General features: G+C 49.7%; 1 protein-coding gene and 1 pseudogene across 1 annotated transcript; one reads left to right on the top strand and one right to left on the bottom strand.

Annotated features, from left to right (window-relative positions):
• Positions 1–4702: 4702 nt before the first annotated feature.
• On the bottom strand, positions 4703–5650 carry LOC104303225 (olfactory receptor 14A16). Its single transcript, XM_009903827.2, has one exon. The coding sequence runs from the start codon at positions 5633–5635 to the stop codon at positions 4703–4705; it is 933 nt and encodes a 310-aa protein (XP_009902129.2). The 5' UTR covers positions 5636–5650.
• A 6816-nt stretch (positions 5651–12466) lies between these two features.
• LOC104303226 (nuclear pore complex protein Nup160-like) lies at positions 12467–14753 on the top strand (annotated as a pseudogene).
• Positions 14754–21326: the final 6573 nt, after the last annotated feature.

Below are 21326 nucleotides of genomic sequence, written 5' to 3'. Positions count from 1 at the left end.
TATGTGAATGCGTGCAGCTTGGGCAACAAGCAGGATGAGTTAAGGGCCACTGTGCTGCTGGGATGCCATGACAGAGTGGCTGTTACTGAAACTTGGTGGGATGATTCCCATGACTGGAATGTAGGGATAGACGGGTATAAACTCTTTAGGAAGGATAGGCAGGGAAGGAGAGGAGGAGGTGTTGCCCTCTATGACAATAACCAGCTGGAATCAGTGGACCTCCACCTGGGGAAGGATGATGAGCTGCTTGAGAGTGTATGGGTTAAAATTAAAGGCAAGACAGGGGAAGGAGATATTACTGTGGGGGTCTCCTACAGGCCACCTGACCAGCAGAACCAAGCAGATGAGGCCCTCCACAGGCAAATAGAAGCAGCTTCCAGGTCACAAGCCCTGGTCCTCATGGGTGATTTCAACCACCCTGACGTCTGCTGGAGGGACAACACAGCAAGGCACCAGCAACCCAGGATGTTCCTGGACTGCATAGAAGACAACTTCCTCCTCCAAATGGTAGAGGAACCAACAAGAAAAGGTGCTCTGCTGGACCTTGTTCCCACCAACAGGGAAGGGCTGGTAACCAATGTGAGGCTCAGAGACAGCCTTGGCTGCAGTGACCATGAAGCAGTTGAATTTAATCTCCTCAGGGCAGTCAGGAGGAAGTATTCTGAGCTTACGACCCTAGACTTTAGGCGTGCAGACTTTGATCGCTTCAGGGATCTGCTAGCCAAAGTGTCATGGGAGAAAGCCCTGGAGGGAAGAGGGACCCAGGACAGCTGGTCAGTATTCAAGGACCACCTCCTCTGTGTCCAGGAGCTATATATACCAACAAAGAGGAAAGCAGGAAAGAATGCTAGGAGGCCTGCCTGGATGAGCAAGGAGCTACTGGACACACTTAAAAAGAAAATCTACAGGCAGTGGAGGGAAGGACAGCTAGAACAGGGGGGATATAAGGAAGCTGCCCGAGCAGCAAGAGACCTGGGTAGGAAAGCCAAAGCAGAGTTTGAACTGAATCTAGCCAGGGAGGTTAAAGGGAACACTAAGAACATCTACAGGTATATTAAAGGGAAGAAGAAGACTAGGGAAGGTGTGGGCTCCCTCAGAAAGGAAACTGGTGAAATGGTAACAAGTGATGAGGAAAAGGCTGAGGTATTCAATAACTTCTTTACCTCAGTCTTCACTGCAAGGGCCTCTAGCCACACTCCTGATGGAGTGTCTTCTCCTGGAAGACAATGCCAGGGACAGGGAGGAAGAACTGCCCATAGTAAGTGAAGATCAGGTTTGTGATTACCTTAAGAACCTGAAAGTGTTCAAGTCCATGGGACCCGACGGAACCCAGCCAGTTCCTAACCCATCGCGGTGTGCTCCCATCCAAGCCATGGGCTGAGAGCTTGGCCAGGAGTTTGCTGTGGGGGACGGTGTCAAAGGCCTTGCTGAGGTCCAGGTAGACTACATCCACAGCCTGCCCCACATCCACCAGGCAGTCACCTGATCATAGAAGGAGATCAGGTTGGTCAGGCAGGACCTGCCCTTTCTAAACCCATGCTGGCTGGGCCTGATCCCTTGGCCATCCTGTAAGTGCTCTGTGCACTCAAGGTGACCTGTTCCATAATCTTGCCTGGCACTGAGGTCAGGCTGACAGGCCTATAATTCCCTGGCTTATCCAACCGGCCCTTCTTGTGGATGAGCACCACATTGGCCAGCTTCCAGTCCTCTGGGATGTGTCTAGTGAGCCAGGACTGCTGAAAAATGGAGAGTGGCTTGGCCAGCTCATCTGCCAGCTCTCTCAGTACCCTGGGATGGATCCCATCTGGTCCCATGGACTCGGGGGGATCCAGGCGGCTAAGCAGATCACCAACTACCCTCTTTCCTGGAAGAGAGGGAAACTATGCAGCTCCCTGACTCCTTCTGCCAGCTCTGCAGGCCAGCTGTCTGGAAGACATTCTGTCCTGCTAGAAAAAAATGAGGCAAAGAAGGTGTTAAGTACCTCTGCCTTTTCCTCATCCTTTGTTACAATGTTCTCCTCTGTGTCAACCAAGGAGTGGAGGTTGTCCCTGCTCTTCCTCTTGCTATTCATGTATTTATAGAAGGACTTTTTGTTGTCCTTCACAGCAGAGGCCAGTCTAAGCTCCAAATGTGTGTTTGCCACCCTAATCTTCTTCCTTCAAGACCTAGCAACATCCTTAAACATTCCATGGGTTGCCTCACCTTTCTTCCAAAGATGGTACACTCTCTTTTTCTCCCTTAGTTCTTTTAGAAGCTCATCACCCATCCAGGCCGTCTGCCCCGGGGCTCATCTTCTGGCACATTGGCACAGCCTGCTCCTGCGCCTTCAAGAGTTCCTCCTTGAAGCAGGCCCAGCTCTCCTGGACCCCTTTGTTTTTAAGGGTACCCAAGGAACCTTCTGAGTTAGTTCCTTGAGTAACCTGATGTCCACCCTCTGGCAGTCCAGAGTGGAGGTCTTCTTGCTGCCCCTCTTAGCTTGACTGAGTACTGACAATTCAATCATCTCCTGGTCACTGGCCCCTGAACAGCCTCCGACCACCACATCCCCACCAGCCCTGCCCTGGTGGTGAAGAGGAGGTCAAGCAGAGCCTTACCCCGGTAGGCTCACACAGCACCTGGGATAAGAAGCTGTCCTCCATGCACTCCAAGAACCTCCTGGACTGTCTCCTCTCTGCTGTGTTGAGATCCCAGCAGATGTCAGGCAGGTTGAAGTCACCCATGAGAACAAGGTCAGGAGATCTTGAGACAGTCTTAAGCTGCCTATAGAATGCTTCATCAATATCTTCCTCCTGGTTGGGTGGTCTATAACAGACTCCAACCAGGATGTCTGCCCTGCTGGTCTTCCCTCTAATTTTCACCCACAGGCACTCAACCTGATGGTCCCTGATCTCCAGCTCAAAGGCATCTAGTGCCTCCTTGATGTACAGGGCCACCCCTGCACCCCTTCTTCCTTGCCTGTCTCTCCTGAAGAGCCTGTAGCCATCAATTGCAGCACTCCAGTCATGTGAGCTATCCCACCACGTCTCTGTGATGGCAACTACATCATAACTTTCCTGCTGTAACAAGGCTTCCAGCTCCTCTTGTTTGTTACCCAAGCTTCGTGCATTAGTGTACATGCACTTCAGCTGGGCTGCTGGTTTCACCTCTGGCTCAAGCTTATCACCCCCAGACTCCTGCCTGGGGGGACTGCTTTCAGCCCCTTCCCCCTTCTAATCTAGTTTAAAGCCCTGTCAATGAGACCTGTCAGTTCCCTTCCTAGAATCTCTTTCCCTTTCATGGATAGGCCATTCTCACACCCTGTCATCTTTCCCCTCCTCTGGGACAGATGTGCTCCATCTGTTGCCAGCTGACCTGGTGCAGCAGAAAGTTTTTCAAGATTGAAAAACCTAAAATTCTTTTGACTGCACCAGCCTCTAAGCCACTTGTTGACTATGGCTGCTGACCTGTGCCTTATGGTATTCCCTCCTGTAACTAAGGGTATAGATGAGAAAATTATTTGAGCACCTGACCCCTCAATGAGATCCCCCAGGTCCTTAAAGTCATTCTTGATAGCCCTGGGAGTTCTGGTTGCAACATCATCATTCCCTAACTGCATAACTAGTAAGGGATAGTAGTCAGAGGGCTGGACCAGACTAGGCAGCCTTCTGGTTAACATCTCTAACCTTAGCTCCTGGGAGACAACAAATTTCCCTGTGAGTAGGGTCTGGCCGACATATGGGGCCTTTTGTTCCCCTCAGGAGGGAATCACTAATAACAATTATCCTCCTCTTTTTTTTGAGGGAGCAGGTCCTGATGCCAGGGGAAGGCTGTTTGACCTTAGGCTGTTTAACCTTAGACTGATTTGCCTTAGGCTGTTTTGCCATAGGCTGTTTTGCCTCAGGGAAAACCCCAGATGGTGTGTCCTCCGGCATCAGGATCACCTCACCCTTGACCTCCAGTGCCCCGTACTATTTTCCAAGGGCAGTGGGGAAGGTGAGGGGAAGCAAGGAGGTTTAACCTTGCGTCTTTTGAGAGGAACCTGCGTCCATTCCCCTCTGCTGTTTGGATAACCAGCCTCTGCTGGGGGGGCCTGCAGAGCCTGCTTACTCAGGTTCATCACCCTTCTACAATTCCTTACATCTCTAAGTCTAGCAACCTCGTCCTTCAGTCTGGCCACCAGGTTAAGCAGATAGTCAGTCTGCTCACATGTTATGCAGGAGTTGTCCCCACTACTCTGCATCTCAAGTGCCAGGCTCCAGCACTGTCTGCAGCCAGATGCCCAATCTGACAGAGCACTCAAGCCTGGCTCCAGCACAGAGGCTCAGTAGGAGAGTGCAGAAGGGAGGAAAAAGAAGCTCAGGACAGCCCAAGTGCTGGGGCTCCCTGGCACTGCTGCTGTGCTGGGACTCTGCCCCTCCACCTCTGCACACAGGCACTGCCCTGCAGCTCCAGAGTAGGCTTGAAGGAAGGAGCTAAGAGAAACAAGTCCCTGCAGGGTGCCTTCTTGTGTTGAACACACAGGAAGCACAGCTCCTGATGTCTACAGTCTCTTGAGTCACACCGGACAGGCCAAGACTGAATCAGAAATGGTCTGGAGAAAGACACTTGTGGGGAAACAACATTCTCAGAATGGAACACCACCAGCAGCAGCCAAAACCTGAGATGCCAGGCTGGGCCTGCACTGAGTGACATCAGAACTGCTCTGCAGGAGAAGACAAACAGTTTATTGCTTCTGAAGGCATCCAGTGATCAGTTTGCTCAGGGCAGCCTTGAGCTCCTGGTTCCTCAGGCTATAGATGAGAGGGTTCAGTGCTGGAGGCACCACTGAATACAGAACTGCCACCACCAGATCCAGGGATGGGGAGGAGATGGAGAGGGGCTTAAGATGGGCAAAAAATGAAGTGCTGACAAACAAGGAGACCACAGCCAGATGAGGGAGGCAGGTGGCAAAGGCTTTGTGGCGTCCCTGTTGAGAGGGGATCCTCAGCACAGCCCTGAAGATCTGCACATAGGACACCACAATGAACACAAAACAACTAAAAATTACAAAGACACTGAGCACAATTAGCCAAACTTCCCTGAGGTAGGAGCTGGAGCAGGAGAGCTTGAGGATCTGGGGGATTTCACAGAAGAACTGCTCCAGAGCATTGCCCTGGCAGAGGGGTAGTGAAAATGTATTGGCTGTGTTCAGCAGAGCATAGAGAAAGCCACAGGCCCAGGCAGCTGCTGCCATGTGGACACAAACTCTGCTGCCCAGGAGGGTCTCATAGTGCAGGGGTCTGCAGATGGCAATGTAGCGATCATAGGACATGATGGTGAGAAGAAAATACTCCCCTACAATGAAGAAGAGAAAGGAAAAGAGCTGTGCAGAACATCCTTTGTAGGAGATCGTCCTGATATGCCACAGAGAATTAGCAAGTGATTTGGGGACAGTGGTGGAGATGGCACCCATGTCAAGGAGGGAGAGGTTGAGGAGGAAGAAGTACATGGGGGTGTGGAGGTGGTGGTCACAGGCTATGGTGGTGATGATGAGACCATTGCCTAGCAGGGCAGCCAGGTAGATGGCCATGAAGAGCCAGAAGTGTAGGAGCTGCAGCTGCTCTGTGTCTGTGAATGCCAGGAGGAGGAACTGGGTGATGGAGCTGCTGTTGGACATCTGCTGCCTCTGAGCATGGAGACCTGTCCAAGGAGGGAAAGACAGTGACAAGTTAGGGGACACGTCTCTCAAGCTAACCATAACCCTCCTCCCTGAGCTGCATGAGGAAAGGATCAGCTCATTCCCATCACTACCAACCAATGGCAGGGTTTATCCCAGCTTCAAATGCAGCAGGGACACAGAGTTACCATGAAGATGCCTCTGGTTTCAGAATAGAAAGTGACCAACAGCCCAATCCCGGAGAACAAGAGTCCCATGGACAGGTGGAGAAAGAGAGACCAGCACTGCAGTGCTGCAGACAGTGAAGGGAAGAGAGGGGCTGGGGGTGAAGGCTTCTCCTTACCCACTTCTGTTGCTCAATGGATGGAACTGAAGGTCTTTGGTCGTCCTTCTGTGTGAACACTCCAGGAGCCTTCAGCTGAACATCAGCTGCTGAGATGGAGCTACAGCTGCAGTGTCCTGCACCCACTGTGTCAGTGACTGCAGTGACTTCTCCAGCAAACTCTCAGCAGTCTCCCAGTCCTGGCCACCCTGAAGCTCTCTCTGCCTTTTTCATCTCCCTGAGATCCCCTGGCAGTGCCCTAAGCCCTGCTGTGCTGTGCAGAGGAGCAGCTCCTGGGTAGAGCTGTCTCTTTAAAGTGCTGCCTGCTTGCCAGCAACTCCCCCCAGCCCAGGAGTCTGGCCCAGCTCAGCAGCAGAGGACCAGCCCAAGGCATTTAATGACCTCTCTGCTGGCTATGGTGTTGAGTCCATGAGCCTCACAGACTGAAAGGAAGCTGAAAAAGACCTCTCAGGAGATCATTATCAAGCTGCAAAGTTTGCTGGAGTGTTAATGGGTCCCACTGAGGACCATCGCTGACAAAGCCTCCCCAGGGGCTTGTTAGAGCAGAAAGCAAGAAGCAAGAACAGAAGAAAGCAAGGGCAAGACAGTGCCAGAGTTGCTCTCATGCTGAGCAAATATGGATGGGTTTTCTCAAGCCAAAGGGCCAAGTCCTGGTCTTCAGCTCCAGGGAAGGGAGATCCTGTCCATCAGACACGGCTCAGGGCTCTTCCTGGTGCAGTGGGATGTGAGGATGTGCAATAGCTGGAGCAGGTCTATGGTGTGACACTGCTGGTTGGGGCAAGGAGGCAATGAGGTCTTTGTGAATAAAGTTCAGCTACCTTCTGATTGCAGAGGCAATGGCCACAGCCATGGTGATGAAGAGGTCATCTCTGTTGAGTACTTTCAGCTTTGTCACGGACCTCAGGTGTCCCCACCACAGCCTGTCCTACAGTGTCCCATATCTAAACCTCTTACTTTGAAGACACCCAGTGTTCTCTCTAGTTCACCTCTATATTTCACCACCCTCACTGGTATGTCTCCATCCTTCCTCCCTGTCTCTTCCTTGAAAGAGAAACCCAAGGGCTGGGCCAGTCTCCCTGTGAGTGCCCTTTTGTACCACAGCACTGCCTTTGTGTGATGAAGAGGTTATTAATATATGAATATGAAATTTAGAATCATAGAATCAATAAGGTTGGAAGAGACCTCAAAGATCACCAAGTCCAACCTGTCACCCAACACCTCATGACTACAAAACCATGGCACCAAGTGCCACATCCAATCCCCTCTTGAACACCTCCAGGGACGGTGACTGTACTACCTGTCTGGGCAGCATATTCCAATGGCTAACAACTCTCTCTAGGAAGAACTTTCTCCTCACCTTGAGCCTAAAACTCGCCTGGCACAGCTTGAGAGAAGAGACCAACCCCCACCTGGCTACAACCTCCCTTCAGGTAGTTATAGAGAGCAAGAAGGTCTCCCCTGAGCCTCCTCTTCTCCAGGCTAAGCAACCCCAGCTCCCTCAGCCCCTCCTCACAGGGCTGTGCTCCAGACCCCTCCCCAGTCTTGTTCCCCTTCCCTGGACACCTTCAAGTCTCTCAATGTCCTTCTTAAACTGAGGAGCCCAGAACTGGACACAGGACTCAAGGTGTAGCCTAACCAGTGCTGAGCACAGGGCACAAGGACTTCCCTGCTCCTGCTGGCCACACTATTCTTGATGCAGGCTAGGATGCCGTTGGCTGTCTTGGCCACCTGGGCACACTGCAGGCTCATGTTCAGATGCTGTCAATCAGCATCCCCAGGTCCCTTTCTGCCTGGCTGCTCTCCAGCCACTCTGACCCCAGCCTGTAGCTCTGCATGGGGTTCTTGTGCAGCACCCAGCACTTGGTCTTGTTGAATGCCATCCTGTTGGACTCTGCCCATCTGTCCAGTCAGTCAAGGTCCCTCCAGAAAGTGCTTCTAACAGATCAACTCCTGCCCCCAGCTTGGTGTCATCTGCAGCTTTACTGATGACTGACTCAATCTTCTCATCCAGATCATCAATGAAGATATTGAACAGGATGGGGCCCAGCACTGATCCCTGGGGGACACCACTGGTGCCTGGCTGCCAGCTGGCTGTGGCACCATTCACCACCACTCTCTGGGTTCAGCCTCCAGCCAGTTCATAACCCAGCTCAGAGTGCTGCTGTCTAAGCCAGGGGCTGACAGCTTGGCCAGGAGTTTGCTGTGGTAGATGGTGTCAAAGGCCTTGCTGAAGTCCAGGCAGACTACATCCACAGCCTGCCCCACATCCACCAGGCAGTCACCTGGGCATAGAAGATCAGGTTGGTGAGGCAGGACCTACCCTTCCTAAATCCATGCTGGCTGGGCCTGATCCCTTGGCCATCTTGTAAGTGCTGTGTGATTGCCCCCAAGATGACCTGTTCCAGAATTTTCCCTGGCACTGAGGTCAGGCTGACAAGCCTGGAGTTTGCAGGTTCCTCCATCCAGCCCTTCTTGTGGCTGGAGAGCAGCCAGACAGAAAGAGACCTGGGGGTACTGGTTGCCAGCAGCTGAACATGAGCCTGCAGTGTGCCCAGGTGGTCAAGACGGCAAATGGCATCCTGGCCTGCATCAAGAATAGTGTGGCCAGCAGGAGCAGGGAAGTCCTTGTGCCCTGTGCTCAGCACTGGTTAGGCCACACCTTGAGTCCTGTGCCCATTTCCGGGCTCCTCACTTTAGCAAAGATGTTGAGTTGCTGGAATGTGTCCAGAGAAGGGCAACGAGGCTGGGGAGGGGTCTGGAGCACAGCCCTGTGAGGAGAGGCTGAGGGAGCTGGGGTTGCTTAGCCTGGAGAAGAGGAGGCTCAGGGGAGACATTATCATAGTATCATAGTATCAGTCAGGACTGGAAGGGACCACAAGGATCAGATAGTTCCAACCCCTCTGCCATGGGCAGGGACACCCCACACAAGATCAGCCTGGCCAGAGCCTCATCCAGCCTGGTCTTAAACACCCCCAGGGACGGCACCTCAACCACCTCCCTGGACAACCCATTCCAGGGCTTCACCACTCTCATGGGGAAGAACTTCCTCCTCACCTCCAGCCTGAATCTCCCCACCTCCAGCTTCATTCCATTCCACCTAGTCCTATCACTACCTGAGATCCTGAGCAGTCCCTCCCCAGCCTTCTTGTAGGTCCCCTTTGTGACCGTTTGACACTGTGCCTTTAAGGACAAACAGTGCTGAGACACTGGCTAAATGTTTTCGGTACTAGAACCAAAACATTCTGATATTCTAAACGAATTTCATTGGTGGATGGACAAAATTGTGGAGCAGTTGGAATTTTTTTTTCATCAGTTCAGTTCAGTTTGGGGAGTTGGGGGAGTTTGGGTTTTCAGCCTGCTCTCCCTGCCTGCTTCTCTGCAAACTGCTGGAGTTGGCCTTCAGATAAGCAAACACTAATCCTGCATGGGCTTTTGAAGCTTACTAACAACTCTTTTCCTTATAACTTGCCTTTCTCTCTCTCTAACCCCTTTTTGGGGAAAAAGGGAGGTAGGGGGGGAGAGAGGGGGTTACAGGGAGGGGATCCCTCCCTCGGGGAGGGATTTCTGTTGTGTTATTTCTCTTTGCTCTGTATTTCTGTGTATATATTGTAAATACCTGTATATATTGTGTTATATATAACCTGCTTTCCATATATGCTTGTAAATATATAGCTTGCTCTTCGACTGGGCTAGTTGTGGTTTCTTACACTGTGGAGGAGGGAGAGCTAAGCCCTCTCTCAACCTACCACACCCTTCAGATACTGGAAGGCCACAATTAGGTCACCTCAGAGCCTTCTCTTCTCCAGACTGAACAGCCCCAACTCCTTCAGTCTGTCCTCACAGCAGAGGTGCTCCAGCCCTCTGCTCATCCTCGTGGCCCTTCCCTGGACATGCTCCAGCATGTCCATATCCCTCTTGTAATAGGGGCTCCAGAACTGGATACAGTACTCCAGGTGGAGTCTCACCAGAGCTGAGTAGAGGGGGAGAATCACCTCCCTTGAACTGCTGGCCACACTTCTCTTGCTGCAGCCCAGGATCTGATTGACTTTCTAGGCTGCAAGTGCACACTGAGAGCTCCTGTTGAGCTTCTCGTCCACCAGCACCCCCAAGTCTCTCTCCTCAGGGCTGCTTTCCAGCCAGTCCCTGCCCAGCCTGGATTTGTGCCTGGGATTGCCTCGACCCAGATGCAGGACCCTGCACTTGGTCTTGTTGAACCTCCTGAGGTTGGCTTGTGCCCACCTCTCCAGCCTGTCAAGGTCCCTCTGGATGGATCCCTTCCCTCCAGCATGTCTGCTGCACCACACAGCTTGGTGTCATCAGCAAACTTGCTGAGGGTGCACTCAATGCCACTGCCCATGGCACCCACAAAGATGTTGAACAAGCCTGGTCCCAGGACTGATCCCTGAGGGACTCTGCTTGTCCCTGGCCTCCACTGGGACATGGGCCCATTGACAGCCACTCTCTGGGTGCAGCCATCAAGCCAGTTCTTTATCCATCTAGTGGTCTACCCATCAAACCCCTGTGTCAGCAGCCTGGAGACCAGGATGTGGTGCGGGACAGTGTCGAAGGCTTTGCTCAGGTCCAGGTAATCGACATCAGTTGCTCTGCTGTCTACAACTACCTGGAGGGAGGTTGTAGCCAGGTATGGGCTGCTCTCTTCTCCCAGGCAGCCAACACCAGAACAAGAGGACACAGTCTCAAGCTGTGCCTGGGGAAGTTTAGGCTGGAGGAGAGGAGAAAGTTCTCCCCAGGTAGAGTAACTGGCCATTGGAATGTGCTGCCCAGGGAGATGGTGGAGTCACCATCCCTGGAGGTGTTCAAGAGGGGATTGGATGTGGCACTTGAAGCCATGGTTTAGTTAGTCAGGAGGTGTTGGGTGACAGGTTGGACTTGATGATCTCTGAGGTCTTTTCCAACCTTATTGAGTCTATGATTCTATTTTTTTCATCGCCCAGAAACTATTGAAAAGTAAATGTTGGAGCTGAAAGCAGTGTTCATGCAGTCAGAACTTTAGTTGTAAAGCTTGAAAATCTGCACATTTCTGAAGATAACAGCTTGTAAAGAATGGGAGAAGATTGTTTCTTTCTACTGCTGCCTGTTTGCAGCTTCCCTCCCTCCTTCCCCCCTCATCCTTCTCTTTGTCTTCTCTCTTTCTCTCTCTTGCTTGCAGTGTTTTGCTGTCTGCAGAAGCTGTTTGAGATTTTGAGGGACAGTGCTAAGTTTTGTTAGGAAAGATATTTTAACATTTTGTAGGTGCAAACCTGATATGGAGAATTATTTTAGCTTTGGGGGTTTATTATAATGTATTTTGGAGTTTTTTTGATTTTTGTAGTAGTCAAGTTTTTCCAGTAAGGATAATGAATAATGAGTACTTATGATAAGTATTTAGTAATTCTGATAAGGTATGTTAAGCAATAAATAAGTATAATAAAATAAAAGTAATAATGAGTAGAATAAGTTATTCTACAAAATAAAATGTTAAGTTTTTCTTCTGGTTTGAACCCTTTTGTGTGCCAGCATTTCAAAAGAGTGCTCTATGTTATGTAACATCTTTTTTGTTTATTAAAAAAAAAAAAAGAGTGATTTAATGTTGACAGTTTTTGAGACTTTTATGGATTTTTGGTGTAAAATTTCTTTGTCTTTATATTCATGGTCGTGTTTTAAGATAAGGATTATAAAAGCACAAAAAAACCACAAAAAGGTAAGGTATTTTTGGATACGTCACATACAGAGAGGTTTAGCCTAGGAAAAGGTGTGGTGAGAGAAGGGTCAGTTCTCCCTCCCCCACAAAGAAAGAAACCACAGCTAACTCAGTCGGAGAAGCAAGATGAATTACAGCTCTGTTTACAAGCAGGATGAAATGCAATGAATATGTACACAATATACAATATTTACAATATGTACAGAAATACACAGCAAAGAAAATAATACAGAACAAAACTCCCTCCTCCTGGCTGGATGAGGGTTCTCCCCCCTGTACCCCCTCTCTCCCCCCTACCTCCCTTTTTTCCCAAAAAGAGGTTAGAAAGTAATTATTAAGGAGGTAATTTCATTAGGCTCAAAGTGCATGCAAGGATTAGTTTTCTTATCTCAAGGTTAACAGGTCCCGCAGCTCTTGCTCAGAAGCAGACAGGCTGAAAAAAACAGAACAGACTGCAACTGAGAAAGATTCCAACTGAACTAAAACTTAAAGTTGCATTTTACCTATCTACCAATGAAATTAGTTTTGAATAACATGTTTTCATTTCAATATTAAAACATTCAGCCAGAGTGTTCCAGCAACTGTCTCTTTCTTAAAGGCACAGCCTAAAACGGTCACAGAAAGGCAAATGGATTTGTTAGTGTAGGAAGAGGAAGTACATTTTGTCACCTACAGGATTTTTGTGATGCTAGCAAGCAAAAGTCAATCCATGTCATGAGCTGGAAAGATCAGTTCTGCAACTCTGTTCTGCAAACATCGCTGACAATGCAGGAACTGACACATGGCAATGCCCCTGAAGCTGAAAATCAGCAGACCAGAGACTGATCACAGTGGCTGTCATGCTGAACTGAAACTGATGGCATCGATCTGAGGCTGATTGCACATGAATGTCACTATAAGGCATCTGAATTAGGACTGAGTACCGCTTAATTGCTGTGTGATTAGGAAACACGTTCACATGGGGTTATGTGTTAGCTCACCAGCATGTCATAGTGGAGTAATAATCTCAAATGGTTAAAGGGAAGGTTAAAACGGATTATAGCATAAAAGTCACTTTCATTTTTATGTTATAAAACCAAAAAGGGGGAGTTCAGGTATGATGTCACAAGAAAGAATTGTTAAAGCATGTCATTTTTAAAGTTTTTTCATTTTATATGTGCTATTTTTAGTGTGGTTTAACAAAACTTACGGAGGATTTAAAAATTTTCATGGCTTTAGTTGGGAGGAATTTGAAAAGACAAACTTAACATCAGAATATATGGCCAAGAGTTGGAACAATTGGACTCAGTATCTTCCCAGGGCTGGGAAGGCCAGCCCACGTGCCAGGGCTGGCCCCCGACTCAGTTGCCTCAGCTACATGGCTGAGCAGTGAGGGGGAAGCTCTCTTTGCTCTGCCCTCAGCATCTGGAGGGATCTTTGTCCTTAAGCAGCCTCCTCATGATGCGCCTGGAATGGTTTCGGTGGTGGAGCTGAAGCAGAGCTCGGGGATGCAGAGTCTCCTGACCAGCTGGATGCCGGTGAATGTGTACACAATATACAATATTTACAATATGTACAGAAATACACAGCCCCTCTCACCTGCCTGTCAGCCTCTCCGTGCGCTGCCTGGAGCATGATGCCTTCCTCTGCCAGGACCATAAACTTCAGATGTGGTCCTACAAGGATCAGATGTGTCTGATGGTTGCAGACCTGCTGGAGTTCATGCTGGTCAGCAGGGACCTGCAGCTCACAGCTGGGACCGGCCACCACCTGTGACTGGCCTTCTCCCAGTGCCCGGGGCTTTACCTGGGTGTCTACATGCATGCACCCAAGAGAGCATGGTTTTGTGTCTTCCAGCTGGTAAGCACTGAGAGCAGCCACTACAGCCTGGACCACATTTTCTCCCTCTTCTCCTCCCAGGAGACTCTTGTTGAATCTGCCTTAACCTCGGCCGAGATCTGGGTGCTGTGGCACAATGAGGAGAACCAAACAGTTGTGAAATACATCAACTTTGAGCAAAATGTGGCAGGCCAGTGGAACCAGGTCTTTGTGCAGCCTCTGCCTGAGGGGGAGGTGACAGTTCAACATGATCAGGACCCCAGGGAGACCTACCTGGAGTATCTCTTCATGTCTGGGTGCTTCAGCAATGCAGCTATCCAGAAGGCTCTGCAGATCTTTTCTCAAGGAACAGAGAGGCACATGGATCTGACATGGGATGAGTTTAAAAAGGTTACTTTGGCTGTGGAAAGTGAGTTCCAGGGTGGTGTGACAGAGTATGAGTGCTCACCAGAGGAGTTCTGGCAGCTGCAGGTGGAGTTCTGGTCCAAGTTCTATGCCTGCTGCCTTCAGTACCAGGAAGCAATCTCACGGCCTCTGGTCCTGCTCTTGAACCCTTACACCAGCATGATTTGCCTGTGTCTGTGTCTTTCCTCATGCCCTGTCCCTGAGTGGACCATCTTTATCTTCTCTCCAATGAGCACCTCCTGACTGAGGATGCTGCTGCTGTCTTTGATGATTTGGAGATGCCTCATGATGTTGTCTGTCTTGTCCAGTGCCTTCGCCTGATCGGGGAATCAATTTCCATGGACATGGCCTTCAGCATGGAAATGGCCTGCTCCCTCCTCCAGCCTCCAGAAAAGGCTGCAGAGCAGATCCTGGAGGACTTGATAGCTAATGACACAGAAAATGTGATAGAGGAGATCCACAGCAAACTGCAGGAGATCAGGAACCCCATCCACGCCATTGGGGTGCTCATCCAAGAGATGGACTATGAGATGGACACCTACATGGAGAGCGCTCCTCACCTAAACCTGCAGCTGAACCTCAGCCAACTGTGAGGCAGTGGCATGGCTGGCAGTGTGCTGTGCTGGGGAGTCTGTAAGATTGCCACCATCCACTTCCTCATCTGCCAGGACCTGCTGATCCTCCAGCAGCTCTTGCTGAGGCTGGGAGATGCTATGGTTTTGGGAGGGGGCCAACTCTTCCAGTCTCAGCAGGACCTGTTGCCCCGCACCACTCTCCTCCTGCTCTCCTACTACCTGATCAGGTGGGCGAGCCAGCGCCTGGCCTCGGACGTCCCCGTCGACGCGCTGTAAGTCACCACAGTGCCTCCTCTGGTTCTAAATGTGGCTTCCTCCTGAATCCACCTGAAATATCCTTCCCTGGCACGAAAGGCTGCTGGTTGCTGTGGGAATATGACTCCAGGAGTCGGGTTGTGCTGGGAAAGGTTCATTTTGGTGATTTTTTTTCCTTCCACGTGTTGAGCCGACTCTGCCATGTGCTAATTCCACCCTGCCAGGCCTGGCTGTTCCCTGCTGTTGCCTCCTCCAGCTGTAGGAGTTGAACAATGAGAACAATTAAAGCAGGAGGCGTTTTGTTGTCTCTTCATATTTTTTTTTTCCCAGATGACTGGAACCTGGCCATTGTGGTCCCCATCCACAAGAAGTGTCGGATGGAGGAACCTGGAAACTCCAGGCCTGTCAGCCTGACCTCAGTGCCAGGGAAAGTGATGGAGCAGATTATCCTGACAGTAATAACTGCGCACCTGAAGGATGGCCAAGGGCTCAGGTCCAGCCAGCATGGATTTAGGAAGGGCAGGTCCTGCCTCTCCTTCTATGATCAGGTGACTGCCTGGTGGGTGTGGGGCAGGCTGTGGATGTAGTCTACCTGGATTTCAGCAAGGCCTTTGACACCGTCCACCACAGCAAACTCCTGGCTAAGCTGTCAGCCCCTGGCTTAGACAGCAGCACTCTGAGCTGGGCTAGGAACTGGCTGGAGGCTGAGCCCAGAGAGTGGTGGTGAATGGTGCCACATCCAGCTGGCAGCCAGGCACCAGTGGCGTCCCCCAGGGATCAGTGCTGGGCCTCATGCTCTTTAATATCTTCATTGATGATCTGGATGAGGGGGTTGAGTCAGTCATCAACAAATTTGCAGATGACACCAAGTTGGGAGCAGATGTTGATCTGTTAGAGGGCAGAAGGGCTCTGCAGAGGGACCTCGACCAACTGGACAGATGGGCAGAGTCCAACATGATGGCATTCAACAAGTCCAAGTGCTGGGTGCTGCACTTCGGCCACAACAACCCCATGCAGAGCTACAGGCTGGGATCGGAGTGGCTGGAGAGCAGCCAAACAGAAAGGGACCTGGGGGTGCTGATTGACAGCTGCCTAAACATGAGCCAGCAGTGTGCCCAGGTGGCCAAGAAGGCCAGTGGCATCCTGGCCTGCATCAAGAATAGTGTGGCCAGCAGGAGCAGGGAGGTCATTGTGCTCTGTGCTCAGCACTGGTTAGGCTACACCTTGAGTCATGTGCCCAGTTCTGGGCTCCTTAGTTTAAGAAGGACACAGACACTTGAACATGTCCAGAGAAGGGCAACAAGGCTGGGGAGAGGCCTTGAGCACAGCCCTATGAGGAGAGGCTGAGGGAGCTGGGGTTGTTTAGTGTGGAGGAGGCTCAGGGGAGACCTTATTGCTGTCTACAACTACCTGAAGGGTGGTTGTAGCCAAGAGGCAGTTGGTCTCTTCTCCCAGGCAACCAGCACCAGAACAAGAGGACACAGTCTCAAGCTGCACCAGGGGAAGTTCAGGCTCGAGGTGAGGAGAAAGTTCAAGAGGGGATTGGACATGGCACTTGGTGCCATGGTTTGGTCATGAGGTCTGTGGTGACAGGTTGGACTTGATGATCTTTGAGGTCTCTTCCAACCTTTGTGATTCTGTGATTCCCTTGGCTGAATTAGTCTTTCAGGATCAGTAAAATGGATTATTGTGTTATGTTTAATTTTACTTTGGGCAGAACCACGAATATTCCAGATGTCACTCTGGCAGGGAAGGCTTACAGAAACCACAGTGCATGGTGTAATCAGCCTGAATTCACACCATCAAAGAGGCCTTCTCACCCTCACCATCTGCCTGCAGATATTTTCCTTATCTGTGAGGACAGGGCCTGGCCAGCCTTGCCTTCATGGATCAAGGGAGGACCCCATAGCCTTGGTCATTTGACCATGCTGACACCAAACAGTTCTATGACTTTTAACCATCTTAGGAAAAGATAGAGGTGTAATATTCATGCTTTGGATCAGATTGTGAAGACAAGGTTGATTTTTGGGGAAGAGGAAAAAATGTAGCAGCATCTCTCTTTTCTCCAGGAGTGGCAGTGGCTAAGGCCCTGGGCACTCTAAATAAACTGGGGTGTTGGTTATCAAAACAGAATAATGCCTCCTCCCTGGCCCTGAAAGGACTCCTGTAAGACATGGATTCTATCCAACATGCTACTTTGCAGAGTAGAACAGGGATAGATTTTTTTGTTGTTGGCCCAAGGCCACGGTGTCAGGAGTTTGAAGAACTGTGTTGTATGAATTTGTCTGATCACTCAGTATATATCCTTGAAAGTATCCAAAGCCTGCAAAAGGGTGTTGAGAAACTGAAACAAGGTGATGGATTTGGATGATTCAATTAACAGTTTGGTGGACTTGCAGGATGGATTCAGGGAAAGCTGAAGATTGGTTTGATGTGTTTGTAACTTAATATCTGCTTCCCATGTACCATGTGTTCAGACTATGACAACTCGTATGGTTAACCAAGTCTTCTTTATTAACAAAGAAGAAGATGAGGGAGTTGGAGCTAGCAGGATCTAAGTCTCCCTTAGGAGATAAGAAAAATAACAAAGAATGTTGTAAGTTTGAAACTGTGGGATGAAAGCTTTCTGGTATCTATGTAAAGGAGGCAGCTGCCCTGTTGCTGCCCTGACTTTGTGGATCAGTGAAAGAATGTGTTTGTTAAAATGATTTAATTGACACAGCTCTGCTTTTTGTATCTTTGCCCATATGTTACATCAGCTCTTGGGGCATAAATAAGGTCCTCAGATGCGTTAATAAACTTGTCTTCAATCACCGCGTTCAAGTCTGTCACCAAATCTGCCACGACAGACATGCCCTTATGTAGTGACATCTGACAAAGACCAGCAGGGCAGACATCCTGGTTGGAGTCTGTTATAGACCACCCAACCAGGAGGAAGATGATGATGAAGCATTCTATAGGCAGCTTAAGGCTGTCTCAAGATCTCCTGACCTTGTTCTCATGGGTGACTTCAACCTGCCTGACATCTGCTGGGATCTCAACACAGCAGAGAGGAGACAGTCCAGGAGGTTCTTGGAGTGCATGGAGGACAGCTTCTTATCCCAGGTGCTGTGTGAGCCTACCGGGGTAAGGCTCTGCTTGACCTCCTCTTCACCACCAGGGCAGGGCTGGTGGGGATGTGGTGGTCGGAGGCTGTTCAGGGGCCAGTGACCAGGAGATGATTGAATTGTCAGTACTCAGTCAAGCTAAGAGGGGCAGCAAGAAGACCTCCACTCTGGACTGCCAGAGGGTGGACATCAGGTTACTCAAGGAACTAACTCAGAAGGTTCCTTGGGTACCCTTAAAAACAAAGGGGTCCAGGAGAGCTGGGCCTGCTTCAAGGAGGAACTCTTGAAGGCGCAGGAGCAGGCTGTGCCAATGTGCCGGAAGATGAGCCCCGGGGCAGACAGCCTGGATGGGTGATGAGCTTCTAAAAGAACTAAGGGAGAAAAAGAGAGTGTACCATCTTTGGAAGAAAGGTGAGGCAACCCATGGAATGTTTAAGGATGTTGCTAGGTCTTGTAGGAAGAAAATTAGGGTGGCAAACACACATTTGGAGCTTAGACTGGCCTCTGCTGTGAAGGACAACAAAAAGTCCTTCTATAAATACATGAATAGCAAGAGGAAGAGCAGGGACAACCTCCACTCCTTGGTTGACACGGAGGAGAACATTGTAACAAAGGATGAGGAAAAGGCAGAGGTACTTAACACCTTCTTTGCCTCAATTTTTACTAGCAGGACAGAATGTCTTCCAGACAGCTGGCCTGCAGAGCTGGCAGAAGGAGCCAAGGAGCTGCATAGTTTCCCTCTCTTCCAGGAGGAGAGGATAGTTAGGGATCTCCTCAGCTGCTTGGGTCCCCACAAATCCATGGCACTGGATGGGATGCATTCTAGGGTGGATTGGTTGATGGGTTGGATGTGATGATCTTGAAAGTCTCTTCCAATCTGGTCTATTCTATTCTATTCTATTCTATTCTATTAATATGTCTCCTCCCCCGAGCCTGTGCCACAACCCAGGATGATTTAAGCACACCACCAGCAAACACCCTAGCGGCCACCATCAAGCCCTGTGTTCAAAAGGGATCTGAAAGGTACTACCTGCAAAGGCAGAATTTATGCCAGCAGCAACCTTGTTGGCAGTCCTGCTGTATCTTTACAGCTGTCCCCAGCTGGCAAATGCAGTCTTTAACACAGGCTTTAAGGAAAAGACAGAGTGGCAGCAGTGGGGAAAGCTCTTCACCATCAGCTTCACCCCCTCCTGCATCTCCAAACAACAAAGTTAACCCTTTTGTGTCTCACCGAGAGGGATCTAATGAAAATTAACAAAACAGAAATTGCAGTGACTGCTTCAGACCTCCCTCACCTCTTTGTCACTTCATGCCAATGATCTGCTAATTCTGAACTTTATGTTTTAATTCCTATGAGGGCTAAAAGAATTGCTACGGAATTTCTTATTGAGGCAGGGCTCAAATAAGTGTTTTAAATATGCAACAAGCCAAAAGCCTGGGAATGAAAGCATCCAGTAAAAGAATAAAACTACTGGGAGTTGCAGGGACATCTGACACCTGTTCCACAGCCAAAACACAGCTACAGTTACCAGGGCAGAAACGCAGCACAGCTGTGGAAGTTGCTTCAAGCCCTTAGCCAGGAAATTTTCTGGGATTTGGTGTCCTAGCTGGAAAGAAGTGGCACCTCCCTAAAGGCTTGCGCTTGGGGTAAACTCCGCATGTGTCAACACTGCAAGCAGCTGCAGCATTGCTGCAGGCTCATCGCTGCCAGGCACATTGCCCAATATCCTCTGCCATTAGCAGCTTTACAGAGCATTGCAGAGGCGAATGTTGACCTCAAAAAGAGGCAAATAATTAGCTGCTCCCACTCCCCATATAGTTCTCCAGTTTGACTCAGTCTGTAAACTGGATGGATGGTGGGGGCTGACAGTGGACTTTAGGAAATTGAACAGCAGTACATCACCACAAACTGCTGCAGTCCCAAACCTAACATTGGTGGTGACAGCAATTCAAGCTGCATCACACACATGGGTGGCTGCACTGGATATTGTGATGGGTTGAAAATTGCCCCCCAACATTAAATTTGCCAGACCAGTTCAGTTGGAAGCAAATGAAAGCTGTATTTAAAAACAAAATTAGGATCTACAATGGAGTGCAAAGAATATGTACAAAATATGCAATATTTACAAGTAATAAACAGTACAAGAAGCCCCCCAGCCGAGGACCAGGGGAAGCTACTAGCTTCTTCCTCCCTGCCTCCCCCTTGCACCCCTGTACAGAAGGGAAAAAGGGCAGAAGCAGAGACGGTAATACCAGTCACAAGAAAAGCAATGCAGCCAAGGTCAAGCAGAAGCAAGTTAGTATCTCCCAGCCCAAGGAAGCAAGGAGAGAGATTGTTTTGGTACAACTAGTTTAAGTCCTTATCTCTTCCAATGGGATTGTTTAGAACTATCATTATTTTCCTTTTTACACCCAATTTATTTACATTTTACTGTTTTCTGTTCAAGATCTATGAAAAAAATTGTAAAGGCATAGCCTAAAACTACCACAGACATGAAGGACATGTTCTTAAGGTAGAAAGAGTAAGAAGCTTTTGAGAAAGTGAAAGGGACTGGTGGAGTTACACTCTCACATCCCTGAGAGACCCCTGACAAGAGTCAGAGGATCCCCATTCTACAGATCATCAGGCAGAAAGAAGAGGTCACCAGGTAGAAGTAAGTGGCCTAAGAGAAGGAGGGGAATGGATACAAGTCCCTGTTCAAGGAGGTATGCAAACCCCTTCCCAGCCTCCCTCACCTTCCCAGCTACCCCTGCATAACAGATATGCAGCACCAGAACTTGAGAGCCCAGATCATGTTGTCCCTGTGTCCTGTCAGGGGAAAGAAAAGCTCAAATGGAGGGAGTGAGTTGCTGAGGGTTCATGGCTGTGGCAGGGGTCAAGCAACCTCCTCCACAAAAAAGAAGAGTTTTGGTTGTTGGAGCCTCACTTCAAACAGGAACAGAGGGTCCAATATACAGGGTTGACCCTCATCACAGGGAAGTCTGCAGTTTTCCTGGAGCCAGAATCAGGGATATAACTAGAAAGCTCCCCAGTATGGTGAGGCCAGATGAGTATTATCCATTGCTAATCTTTCAGATAGGTGGGGAGACAGCTGCTACCCGTAGTGTGAGGAGAGTGACAAGAGATTCAAGGCCTTGGGACAATTGGTGGAAAAGTCTAGGGCACAAGTCATCTTCTCTTCTGTACTTCCAGTACCCAGCCACATACAGAAGGGAATAGAAGAACCCAGTCCGTAAATAGTTGGGTCTGGGACTGGTTTTACAGGCAAGGCTTCGGGTTCTTTGACAATGACTGGTCTTACAGGACACCAGGGTGGATGGCTGTACCTGGGGAAGGCTGAACTCCCAGGGGAAAAGGATTTTAGGGCAAGAACTAGCAGGGCTCATTCACAGAGCTTTAAACTAGAATCAAAGAGGGAGAGGGTTGTTGCTGGGCTGTGGTGGTTTGAAAGGAAAGGCTCTGCTTTCCCTCCCCCACTGAGAAAGA

Source organism: Dryobates pubescens, chromosome 7, assembly GCF_014839835.1.
Source record: "Dryobates pubescens isolate bDryPub1 chromosome 7, bDryPub1.pri, whole genome shotgun sequence".
Lineage (NCBI taxonomy): Eukaryota > Metazoa > Chordata > Aves > Piciformes > Picidae > Dryobates > Dryobates pubescens.
This window is presented reverse-complemented; position numbering and strand designations above follow the sequence as displayed.